Consider the following 13,172-nt stretch of genomic DNA (forward strand, 5'->3'; position numbering starts at 1 on the left):
TGGCAGTGGGTTCATAATAAGAGTATTGAAACAAATTGCTGAATGCTTCCCTCAGTCTGTCTGTTTTGAAACTACCTGTATGCTTTATTGTCATCAGGTTTCTAATTCGTAGTCTCCAGGCTCACAGTGCAGGATTTGATGTGAATACACACCTCTAAGCTTAGAGCCAAGCCTTGCAGCCTTTGCTCAATTAAAGCGTCTTGTAGAAACAAATGGACAGTTCTGTGTGAGCACAGGCTGGAGAATCTGGCCTGCTGGGAAATACAAACATTGTATTGGAGAGACTCAGCGGCACCTCATAAATGCATTCCCCTTGCTTCTGGAAGTTGCTGTTGACATTACTTAGCTACTTGTGGCTTAATTGAAATGTGTTCCAGCCATGAGTTGTTACTTTATTAGAAGTCCAGCTTAGTGGCTAGACACTTTGATATTTACTCCTGCATTTATCCTTCTTTTCAGTTCCAGCAGCTGTCACAAATCTGAAGGTCACAGAGAACACCACTGACCGACTGTCCTTCAGCTGGACCAGCTCCCAAGGGGAGCTTGATTCATATGACATCTTCCTGTACAACCCAGACAAGTCCCTTCATGACCGGATTTCAGGAGAGCAGCACCTCCAGCAGTGTTCATTCCAGAACCTGCTGCAAGGCAGGATGTATCGAATGGTGATTGTTACCCACAGCGGAGACCTCACTAACGAGTCATCTGTCTTTGGAAGAACAGGCAAGAGTACTTAAGAAAACCATCTGTTTCCAGGGTGGTACTCCTGAGGAATACTGTGGGGCTGGCCTGAGCCTGATGCTGATGCTAGCTTAAAGGAACCATTACAAGTATCAAAGCTGGGTCTTACACATTAAAAGCATTAGACAAGTATGAAGGTAGATTCTGAATGATGTGGTTACAAGAGGAGAAATGAAGCAAAGACCTTTATAATAATTCCAAGGTCCTCAGGCCAGGAGAAGGACATCCCAGTGTATGCTGCTTAAGCCTTAAAGCAAAATAGCTGTCTCCCATCCTAAAAGCAGTGTTGGAAAAGAAAAAAGGCAAAGCAAGTAGGGTTGATGGGGTAGACAATCTACCAGTGAAATAAAACTTGTTTCCCATGGCGAGCTCTGGTTGCAGCTCTGTGTTTGTTCAGCCGCACGTGGGAAGCAGAAGTGTGTACCAGCCCTGACACTCTGTGAAACCTTTCTTTATCCTCTGAGGCACAGTATAGTAACCCCTCTGTAAGACTGCCTTTGAAAAGCAGTGCACTTTCTTCAGCTATCTCAGAATCAGATGTTTCTGGACAATGACTGGGAAAAAGTTGCTTAGTGTTTTTGAAATCACTTATTACAAATATTTCAGCCTCTTTTGGGGACAGTGGCAGATCAAAATAAGAAAGAAAACTGCTGAGATACACTTCCTGATGCTTCCTGGCTTTTTCACTGCCTGTGGTGACTGTCTAGTTTATTAGATGGCTGTTACTAACAGGATAAGTGTAAGGTCTGCTTGATCTTGTTGCTTCTCCTCACCCTATGGATGTTCTGTATAAAGTAATATTCATCTGCTTTTTTTCAGTACCAGCCCCAGTTGTTGATCTCAAGGCATCCAACCGAAACATGACAGACAGTTTGTGGTTCACTTGGGGTCCAGCAGCAGGAGATGTTGACTTCTATGAGCTGAATCTTTATAACCCAAATGGGACACAGAAGGAAACAGGGCATAAGAAAGATCTAAAAGAGTGGCATTTCCAGGGCCTCATTCCTGGCAGAAAGTACACTCTAGTTGTGGTGACTCACAGTGGTGACCTGACCAACACAGCAAATGCTGAAGGAAGAACAGGTAAAAGACACAAAAGCTTTGGAGGTTGTATTTTTTCAGTCTCATGTGTCAGAATTCATATTAGTTCATGGCTGTGCAACAGACTTATTTTGAGGGAGGTTTTATTTTAAGAGTTGCTGAAGGTGTAAAGAAAAGACAAAGGATATCCTAAAGAGTATTAAACCAATGGAGTGTGATTTTGTTCAGCACTGTTCTTTCAAAGTCTCAGGAATAGGTAATGTCTGTGAAAGTCGCCACCGTCAGCACAGATGCAGTAATTGCCTTTCTGATGCATGAAGAAAGTTGTGCATGTTTCATCTTCTTCATCTTGTGTAAAAATTTGTTTAAAATCTTTTTTTTCTTTTTTTCCCCCCTTTCTGTGTAGCACCCAGCCCTCCTAACACTGTATCATTTACTGATGTTGCAAACACTTCTTTATCAATCACTTGGCGAGGTCCTCCGGACTGGACAGACTATGATGATTTTGAGTTGCAGTGGCTTCCAAAGGATCCCCTTACAGTATTCAATCCCTACAGCAGCAGCAGATCTAAAGTACGCATCATCTATGGCCTGCGACCGGGAAGACTCTACAAGTTCAGTGTCAGAACTGTCAGTGGCGACAGCTGGAAGACATACAGTCAGTCACAGTCTGCAAGTGTGAGAACGAGTAAGTAACAATTTCCATTGCACCCTAACACTCAGCTGGAGAAGATGCAAAACTGTGGAATTTTCCCAATTTCTTTTGCAGTCAGTAATTTCCATTAATAAATTCATGAATGGCAGCTAAGGATTCAGCTAGATTCTACGCCCTTACTGTGTGTAAGGGCGACTGTTTAAAGATTGAAAATAGACATGCATTTACAGCCTTCACATCCAGACTGTGGCTGTTTGGTTGCGGAGCCTGAATTGATCTGTTTCAGGGGTAAAATGTGTCTGAATATCCAAACTTTGCTGACAGTAGGATACTGAAATAATCAGAATGTTTCTGAAGGATCAGACAGGCACGATGAACGAGACCCTGCTGTACTAGATATGGAACTCAAATCAGGGCATTTCACTGGTCTGCATAACGTCCTGCACCGGAGTCGAGGCAATCCCAAGCACAGATATAGGCTGAGCAATGAGTGGATTGAGAGCAGTCCTGTGGAGGACGTGTTTGATGTGTTGGTGGATGGTAAGATCAACATGAACCAACAGTGTGTGCTTGCAGCCCAGAAAGCCAACCGTACCGTGGGATGCTTCAAGAGGTGTGTGACCAGCAGGTCAAGGTAGGTGATTCTGCCCCTCTGCTCAGCCCTTGTGAGACCTCACCTGGAATACTGCGTCCAGCTCTGGAGCCCCCAACACAAGAAGGACATGGATCTCTTGGGGCAAGTCCAGAGGAGGGCTACCAAGATGGTCAGAGGGCTGGGGCACCTCGCCTATGAGGACAGACTGAGAGAGTTAGGTGGCTTCAGCCTGGAGAAGAGAAGGCTCCAGGGAGACCTTACAGCAGCCTTCCAGTACGTGAAGGAGGCCTACAAGAAGGCTGGGGAGAAACTTTATACAAGGGCCTGTAGTGATAGGATGAGGGGTAATGGGTGGAAGCTGGAAGAGTGTAGGTTTAGAGACCACACTGGAACAGGTTGCCCAGGGAGGTTGTGGATGCTCCATCCTGGCAGTGTTAAAGGCCAGGTTGGAAGGAGCCCTGAGCAACCTGATCTAGTGGGAGATGTCCCTGCCAGGGCAGGGGAGTTGGAACTAGATGATCTTTGAGGTCCCTTCCAACCCAAATCATTGTATGATTCTATTCTATGATTTCTATCTGTGTCTGTGGATCCACATCATCTCTACTATCTCTAGCAACCTCAGTAGCAGGCTAATTTGAATAAGTGACCTGGAATTGTCAGGATAACTGAGCCTTGGGAAACGCTTGTGTCACTTGAAATGGAATTCAGCTCCAAAGGAACATCTGTGTTTAGTAAACTGAATAGCATGCTAGACTTCATTCAGCATATTGATTAAAACAGGAGCATAGCTACCTCTTTCACATTTAAACGTAAGTGTCTGCCATCTGAAAGGGAAATCCCATCTTGGTTACATGTCACATGTTATAAATGGTGCTCTGATATTACATTGATAAAGCTACTTCCGTGGTGTGTTTTAGTAATATGGACAGACCACGTGCTACCCAGGAAACCAGATTAGTCGTGATGGTATCAGTATGCACTGATACTGTTGACTACATGGCAACATCCAAATAAATTGTAGCAGACTTCTAGGAACCCATTGCTTTGCAGTGATACTGTTCTTGTTAAGACTTCAGCAAGTAGTTTTGTTTGCTTGCTTTCAAAATTAATTACCAAAGCTTCACAAACCTGATGAGTCTGATGTCACTAGATGCAATTTCAGGTGGCTAAAATGAGTTAGACAGCCTTGCCTAATAATCAGGCAGCACACAGTTGCAGGAGAGGTGGGAATTCTGGCTCCCAGCCCCTTGCTCTGTCCAATGGTTGATGCAGAATCTATGGGCCATAGACTGCGCAGAGACTGTATAATGTTTGTCCTTTTCACCACTGAGCTTCAACTTCTCAACATTCCTCTAGAACCAGACAAGATACAAAGTCTTCATTGTCGGCCACAGACCTCTACAGCCATTGCGTGTTCCTGGACTCCTCCTGATTCTGACTTTGATGGGTATAGCATCGAATGCAAAAAAATGGACACACGTGAAGTGGAGTTTTCTAAAAGGATAGAAAAAGACAAGTCTCTGCTTAATATCATGACCCTCGTTCCCCACAAGCGATACCTGGTTTCCATCAAGGTGCATTCTGCAGACATGACGAGTGAAGTAGTTGAAGACAGTACCATTACAATGATTGACCGTAAGTGGAATTCAGAGTTACCGTGAAGGGAGGCCATGAGCAGCAAGAAGCAATTGCTTGTGTTGGTTGGACACCAAAAGGAGTTCTGAACTCCGCAACTGCCAATGCATGACACTCATAATCTCACAGACAAAGCAGAGTGAACCTGTGCTTTAGTCCCTGTTGCCAAGGACAATGCAAGGTTTTAACTGCGTTGGCTCTCATTACATTTCAAGACCTGCTTATTTGGCTCATTCATGAACGGTAGCCTGAGAAACATGAAAAAATATCCTGTCACTCATCATCAGACACCTTTAGTTGCCTTTGTGGTTGCTGCTTGGCTTCCTGTGCTTGGCTGTTTCCTCTCATGGGTGGTAGCCATCCTGAGCCCAAAAACCCATCAGTAAGGACATTGGATTGTGACACTTGGTCCTCTTTGGACTCTCTATACACTTCCTAGGTGCTGCCTGACCAAATAACCTGTAGAATTTATACCCAAGGGAGAATCACAGATTTCCACAGCAGATCTTTCAAAACAGTTTTCTCAATTTCTCCATTTGCAGACTGCTGCGTGGAGGGTAGCGACAGCATCTGCTGGTGCCTCTGTGCTGTCGGGCATCACTGCAGTTGCCAGCCTGCTGTTGCCAGCCCTAGAGCTGCTCCTGGTTTTGCAGTACCTCTGGGTTCAGTGGCACGGCACAACACAGGCCTGAACCACTCCAGGGCTAAGCTTTTCAGAAAAGGACAGGGTGGCCAAGAGGCCTATATTCAAGAATGCCTCTATAGCTGCTTATTAAAAGCCACGTTTGTGTGAAATGCTAGATCACAAAAATATTTGGTTTGGGAGCTGGTGAACTAGGCAACATAGTTCAGTCACCAACCCATCTTCTCCCTTCCCCCATCAACTGACTTTTAATTGCAACCATGTCATCTCCTTCCTCTGCCACAAAAGATGCTACAAATTCAGATGTAGTAAGAACTAGCTAGTGATGTCACAAGAAGTGAGTCCTATTTGAAGGTGAGCTGTTTCACATGTGTTCTTATTTGTTTTGAACACTGCTGCTTTCCCAGACTCCGGTTAATGCTGGAGGCCCTACCTCAAGGGAACACAAAAAATTGCAGCTAGGCTTTCGAGATCTAAGAGATTTAGCTAAGCAACATACAAATGCATGAGTTATTTGTTCTTTTTGGCATCTAAAACCTTTTGAAATTTAGCCACCTGCTAACATATTTGGTATGTTTCCCATGCATGCAATATAGCTTCAGTAATAGAAATTTTAAAAAGATTAAGCAATCTAGGTTCTTGAAATCCCCACTTTTGCTGCACAGACCCTCTACAGGTTTTCCCCTGTGTACTTCACTTTCCAGTTTACTTCTGCTGTGACACTGTTCAAGGTATAGTTCATCTGGAAAAGAGAACAGAAATTTACATGCTTAAAATAGATAATTTCTGGTAGTGAGTGTGCTAAGTGGCTTCCAAATACCTAACTTTAACATGTGTCATTTTTAGCAGCTACTATATCTGATTTCATAGATTTGGCAAGACTAATGCATTTCTATGTGGGCTTCTTCAGGGATTCCCACTGAGGAGCTGCCACTGTTATTATGGTTAACTCACTGCTGGCTTGTTTCATCCTTTGGCAGTTTCCCTATGGGAAATAAAGACACTGTCTTGATTACAAAGAGAATAGATTCAGAGACCTGGATCTGGACAGCTGAGCTCTGTTACAAATCACATTTCCCTTACTAGGTCTAGCTCATAGCAAATGAGTAGGTAATGTTTTCTCTTTTTCTTTTTTTCTAATTACTCAGGTCCTCCTCAACCACCTCCAGACATACGAGTGAACAAAAAAGAAGTGCTGATTACCAAATCTTCCATCAACTTCACTTTTAACTGCAGCTGGTTTAGCGATACTAATGGAGCTGTGAAGTACTTTACTGTGGTTGTGAGAGAAGCTGACGGTAGGTGTCATGATTTAATACCATTCTCTCTGTAGTCTGTAGGAGTCACACAGGGAGGTGCAGCCCTATCGCTACACAGTAGAGGACTTTCTCCTCATCTAATGGCTGAGTCTCACAGAGGTTTTGGATCTCTATCTGCTCCCTATCATGGAGACTTAGGAATTCAGTCTTCTCCTTGGTAGCAACTGCAGAGCTCAGCCAGAAGCAGTAGTTAGTTTCTGTACTCTAGGTTATGCTCTCATATATGTTAGGAAATTTCCACAGTAGGAGACTTATGTTGGGTGCCATTGGCAGTGGACACAGAACATACGGCCTTGCTGTGCACAGATCTCAAACGGTGATTTAAATGTTACATGGGAACACCGAGGCATCTCTCTGGAGAACCTCAGTAAGCCCTACTGAGAAGGCAAAGGTAGCATCTCCCAGGTGGTGTTTGCTTACTGAAGAAAATGACTTCGCGTGCAGCACTGTAAAACAGAGCAGAAATTGCCCTTGTGGCATGCATGGAAATCTCTCTTTCTGCAGTTGACCTATATGTGACAAAACAGATGGCTGTCTCAACAATTAATACCTGGTTTGTAGAAGTGGCTTCATTTACTGGCATGCCAGGGCATATTTTGTGACCCTTGAGAAAGTTTCTTAATCTCACTGTCCATCAGCCCTTAGGAAAAAAAGCAGAGATAGTATTTCCACTGTCTACTCTGTCGTGCTTGTGCAGACTATAAAGCTCTTTGAGAAGGGGACTACTCATTGCCATGGCTTTGCCTACCTGACTCTTTTACACATTGCTGTGAATTTCCATTCAGGGGACTGCTGTCATTTCCTATTGCAGCTTTTCTCTATATACAGTAGACTTGTCAGTGTGTGGATTATTTTTATTTGCCTTTTGAAATAGCTGGTGATAGGATCCAAGAATCTAGGTCACAGAGATTCCCACCAACAGCAAAGGAAAAAATGTCACAGCATTGAATTTGACCTCTGCGTGCTTGTTGCAGCATTATAGCTGGAAAAGTTATGCTGAAGTCCTGTGAGGAAATCTGTCTGAAGTTTCCCCCCAAAAGTAGCCGCGAGATTCATACCAGAAACAAGGTTCTTGACCACTGTAGGTTTGTATTCTCAAGGTAGCCTGTGCAGCCTCCAAAAAGTGATGGAAAGTTGGATAAGAATATGTCTGTCAACAGCTTGAGCTTGTAAACTGCATCACATTACTGGCTGTGGTATGTAAACCTTCTGTCTTTCTCTGCACATGATAACAGGTAGTGAAGGACCGAAGCCTGATGAGCAGCACCCATTACCTTCCTACTTGGAGTACAAACACAACGACTCTATACGCATCTACCAGACAAATTATTTTGCCAGTAGATGTGCTGAAAACCCTGACAGCGACTACAAAAGCTTTGACATTAAGCTTGGAGGAGAAATGGAAAATCTGGGAGGAAGGTGTGATCCAGATGAGCAAAAATTCTGCGATGGACCTCTGAAGCCTCGGACTGCTTATAGGTTAGATTTGTGTTGGGAGTTGTGCTCTATCACATTATTACGCATGCTGCTGTCTGGATGCCTGATACACTTGAGCTTCTGTAGGTTAATTATGGTTGTACAATGTTCTTTGCATGTTCTTTGTGAATTTATGAAAGCTCTATCCATGCACCTGTTCCATAGGTATGAACCAGTCCTGCACTAGCATGGGAATGATACGATGCACAAAACTCTGTGCGGTGAATAGGTTTATTCATTTCCCTCAACTTGATGGGGAATTCTCCTATAGCTGCTAAATTTTTGGAAAGACATAAGACCACCAGCTAAGTCAGAAGCCTTCTTAACGAGAGAAGGCAAGGATGCTTCACCCAGTCTGTTTGGAAACACTACCCCTCACCAGTCCTTTGAAACAAGCTAGAAGAACCTGGAGGTTGTTCTAGCCTGTAGCACCATCTCCAGGTTCCAGAGCTATGCCCACGTTAGCTGTAGGGTGTGGAAGAGGGTGACTGCCAAGGCTGGACTAAGCAGTTATGCAGGCTCTGGGACCAAACATGAGCTCCAGTGCAGGTCAGTCACATCCCTCCTGCAGGCAAACACTCCCCCAAGACGTCTGCAAGCTGCTCACTGAACAGCCACATGGACATAAGGCACATGTCAGACAGAGCACATCCAGGGGCTTCTCCATGGTCATCAAGACAGTGCTACCCTACCACAGTCTGCTCTCAGTAGGGCACATTTCCCAAAAATTGTCAGGGAAATCCCTGTGTTACTGGGAGAGCCAAGAGGACTGTAACATTTCTCCATCAGCACAGCCCTGCCCAGCCATGTGAAGGTAAACATGGCCCCCACCAAGAAGCACGTCTGAGTCCTCTCCCTGCTGCAGCTTCTGCTAGTCCTGCCTTCAGGTGTGGTCATGCTGTGTGTGCCAGCAGCCAGAGACCCCTGTCACCTCGGCCAGGGTACCTCAGAGCCCTCCCCTCTGCTAGCTGGGCTCTCCCAGCTACAGTATTTGACTTGGGTACCTGCGTTAAGAGCCGTGTGTGGTCAGTGGAAAGGTTTTAGGTATCTCTAAGGGGCAAATGAGTTCTTACTTTTCTGCTGTAGGTTCTGAATGTCTAATGAGCTCTAAGAGTACTGATTTTTTTAGGATCAGCATACGGGCTTTTACCCAGCTCTTCAGTGAAGACCCGAAGGAACTCCCTAAACCACTCTTCGCAGACACCTTCTTCTCTTTGCCAATCACTACAGAGGCAGGTTAGTCTCAGACTTGTTTTTCAATTGCTATAGCATGTGATTATATGTTGTGCCTCAGAACAAAACCAGATTGTTGTGCATGTCCTGAAGGCTGCTCTGAAATAAGGCTGGAGCCACGGCTTTTTCCTTTGAAAATTCAGAGGACCGCTTGATGGAACTGCTGACAGTAGAGGAAAGGGTGAATGCTCAGTGAAGCTCTCATTGAGAAAGCTTCAAAGTGCAAGAGAACCAAACTCCCTTATAGTGGGGCTGTGCTTTCTCTTGCTGTGGTTGGGAGGGAAAGATTTTGTGCAATGTTTGGAAGAAATAAGGGGAGAGAATCAAGGCCAGGTTTTAGCTAAGTGTTTACATTTTCTCATATTTAACCATTTTCTTTAGCAGATAATAACATATCCCTTGAAAGTTATTGATTCTTTGATTCTTCATATCTTTTTCTTAATACACTGTTTTGTTTCTAGAGCCTCTATTTGGAGTTATTGAAGGTGTGAGTGCTGGATTATTTCTGATTTTGATGTTAGTGGCTGTTACTGCTTTACTTGTCTGCAGACAAAAAGTTGGGTAAGTTGAGTCCCTTTATCACTCTCTGTTATTGAAGTCAGGTCAAATTATATTCATTTAAGCAATATGATATTTAAAGTGTAAGTGTGAAATTGAAGGAATGCACTGAACTATTCAAAAAGTGAAATCTGTGTCCCCCAACATCTGTGCACACTAATTATAGAACTAATGACTTACATGTTAAGAGATGTATATATTCTTGATTCAAATACCTACTGATGTTAGTCAGAATTATCTCACGGAGGATCCTTGTAGTTTTCAGTAGGAGTCTGAATATTTGTGAAAAATTGGTTTATTATTCAAGCTGAATCTATTTTGTCAGAAATTAAGTGTTCCAAATTAATTTCATCTGCATTGTAAATAGGAAGCTCTTGAAACTATTCATTTAGACTTTATCATTTCAATTCAAAAATCTTCATACGTAGCATTACCTCAAAAATACTAATCCAAAAGATTAGTTCAAACTTTGCTTCTCTTTTTTTTGTCATAGTTGTATATTTCACATTATAGGTTAATCTTAAAGAGTGAATTTTAAATATATTTTTTAAAAGTGAAAAACTCCATCTCGAATTTGAAAAAAAAAAGTATCCATTTAAACCAGTTTGCATGACTGAAAGAGATATATTAAAAAAATATGAGATATGAAATTAAAAAAAATCAACATTTCCATTATATGGCAAACTCTGGAAAGCTTTAATTCAGTTTGTTTACTGGTAGAACATTAGGTCTAATTTGTTTTGAATTTGCTGTTCAAATGCCAGAATTTCATATCGGAAAAATATTTTCTGACTATTCGTAGCTTTTAGCCAGAATGGATTTACCCTTTAGCAATGCTATTCTTAGGCTCTATAAACAACTGTATTCCTCTATATGCCATCTGAAAAGAAAAAAGACATAAATCATGAGCAATAGTAAATAAAGTTTGCTTTTGCATGTGTAGACTTATGCACTCCTAACTGCTATCTCAGTACATAGTGACACGGACAGAGTGCAGATGGATGTGTTTTCTACCTTGCACATCTTACTGCAATTTTTTAGTGTAGATAAATTTCAGATAAGAGCGTGGTTTCTTGTTGTGAGTTATACAGGCAGCAGGACTGCAAGTATACCGGTGTGGTATTCCCTCACCAGAGATAAAGAGAGAGTATTCCCAAAGGGAGGCGTGTGGAAGGAGGAGACAGCAGTGAAAGGGTGAAGGGCAATGCTAACCCTGTGGAGTCTACACCACTTCGGTGGCTTTCCAAAAGTCTGCTGTGGTGCTGCCGCTTACACCCGCTGTGAACCTGGGCATCTCCTAGAGGCCTGGTGTGCAGAGCGGGTGTGCTGGGAACTTTTACTGCTCTGAAAATCTAGCTACGTGTTCCTCTCTGCATGTAGAGAATCGACCAATTTAGGGCCTGTCTTAGCATACAACACCTGCCGTAATGAGAGGCTGGGCTCTGAGTGTTTCAGGACAAAAACGTCTTATTGCCTCTGCATGTGCATACGCATACACTTCACTTAACATTACCAAACTGAAATACAAGAAAAATCTGTGCCACAGCTAAGAGCAGTATCGTATGATCAGAGCCACAAACTAGAAGAAATTTTCTTTAAATCCTTTTTTCTAGCTTACCAATCTTTTTCTAATATAAGTTATGTTTTGGGGAGCTGTTACCAGTATCAAAACATAACAGTAAACCAGAATACCTTCTTTTTTGTTCCAGCAATGGCCATGAGAGACCTACAGCAAGGCTGAGCATTCGCAGGGACAGGCCACTGTCAGTCCATCTGAACTTGGGGCAAAAAGGGTAATGTCAAAAGTTTTGTTTCTAAGAGCAGTATTTCAGCATGGCATCATGGATGAACCATCCCATCTGGTCACTTACTGACTGAGTGTTTCTTTTTCTTTTGAAATCATTTCTAGGAACCGGAAAACTTCCAGGTAAAAAGCAAAAATGAGTACCTAAAAAAAGCTTCTTGATAACCAACTGGATAAATTATGACTGTGTTTTTCTTCCTCCTGTTGAATATTTCAGTCCTATCAAAGTCAGTCATTTTGAAGCACACTTCACCAAACTTCAAGCAGACTCCAACTACCTCCTGTCCAAGGAGTATGAGGTGGGATCCTAACCTAGGCAAAGGACTTACGAAGGGGTGGGCTGGCTGAAACAATGAGTTAATGCATTAGCAAGGCCTGCATTTGTTTGGCTGATTCACACAAATCCCAGTAAGTTTGAGAGTCTCACCTGAAATCCATTTGCCCTTGTGTAGAAATCAGCATTTCATTTGGCATACCGTCTTGTGGCTGGCAGCCTCTGCCTGATACCTGTCTGGCATTTGTCTGTGTAGCACATCTGTGTGATAAAACATGAAAAGCACCTGCCAGCAGTGTGCTTGTATTAAACCAATATGATTAGCTATTTAATTGCAGTTTGTTTTTTAAAAAAGTAACACACTGATTCTCTGTCTATGGCCTTTGAGAGCTGATAAGCACTGTACCCCCTCCCCGTGTTGTCACATCCTTTAATTATTTCACTTCACATTTTATTCCTACTCTTTTTGCAGGACTTGAAAGATGTGGGTCGAAACCAGACATGTGACATAGCACTTCTGCCAGAGAACAGAGGGAAAAATCGATACAACAATATATTGCCCTGTGAGTTTTAGGTTTGGTTGTGTAATATTACATCACACCAGCTATTTTTCACTTTTTTCAGCAAGCCTAGTGGAAAAGAGAGTGCAGCCAATCCCTTCCATCCTTCCTGTCAGCGATGAAAAACCTCTGCCAGCTCAGGTTCTGGTGCTTGGAGGCAGATGATGTATGGCCCTGAATGACTTCACACACGCCAGTAATTCCATTTCACACTAGAGGTGTAATGACTAACATTCAGTCTAGAGAGAAAAGGCTCCAGCTATTAGGCACGTTCAATCACTGCTGATAACAAGGATAGTAGAAATAACAGTAGGGTTGTTTACATACAGGGTACCATCCATCCGGTGCTTTTCGACAGCCTTGCCAAATCTTTCTTCTTCAGAAGACACAGCAAACCTACTACACAATGCAGAGCTAGTGTGGTTCCGCGTGGTAAGACACATGTGTGAGCTTAGCACTCTTCTGAGGCAACACCTGCCACCGAGAGTTTCCCTGTTTAATCTCCTACCTGGCAGTTTTGGAGGTAACACATGCTGTGTGCATCGAGGAAGTACACCCCGTGACTTGCTCACTGCTCCAAGCACTGCCCTGCTGCTGGATGTGGTATGTGCTTGGAGCACAGCCTCACAGCACCTCCT

General features: G+C 43.2%; 1 protein-coding gene across 1 annotated transcript in view; it reads left to right on the plus strand.

Annotated features, from left to right (window-relative positions):
* PTPRB (protein tyrosine phosphatase, receptor type, B) overlaps positions 1-13,172 on the plus strand; it is a 39,888-nt gene that overhangs the window by 16,504 nt on the left and 10,212 nt on the right. The window contains exons 12-23 of the mRNA XM_009872007.1: positions 460-723; positions 1,561-1,824; positions 2,189-2,470; positions 4,389-4,667; positions 6,459-6,608; positions 7,865-8,108; positions 9,235-9,341; positions 9,800-9,899; positions 11,606-11,689; positions 11,806-11,823; positions 11,918-11,999; positions 12,447-12,537. Coding sequence (XP_009870309.1) covers positions 460-723; positions 1,561-1,824; positions 2,189-2,470; positions 4,389-4,667; positions 6,459-6,608; positions 7,865-8,108; positions 9,235-9,341; positions 9,800-9,899; positions 11,606-11,689; positions 11,806-11,823; positions 11,918-11,999; positions 12,447-12,537 — 1,965 coding nt within the window. The remainder of the gene's footprint in view (positions 1-459; positions 724-1,560; positions 1,825-2,188; positions 2,471-4,388; positions 4,668-6,458; positions 6,609-7,864; positions 8,109-9,234; positions 9,342-9,799; positions 9,900-11,605; positions 11,690-11,805; positions 11,824-11,917; positions 12,000-12,446; positions 12,538-13,172) is intronic.

Source organism: Apaloderma vittatum, unplaced genomic scaffold (assembly GCF_000703405.1).
Source record: "Apaloderma vittatum isolate BGI_N311 unplaced genomic scaffold, ASM70340v1 scaffold996, whole genome shotgun sequence".
In the NCBI taxonomy this organism is placed as follows: domain Eukaryota; kingdom Metazoa; phylum Chordata; class Aves; order Trogoniformes; family Trogonidae; genus Apaloderma; species Apaloderma vittatum.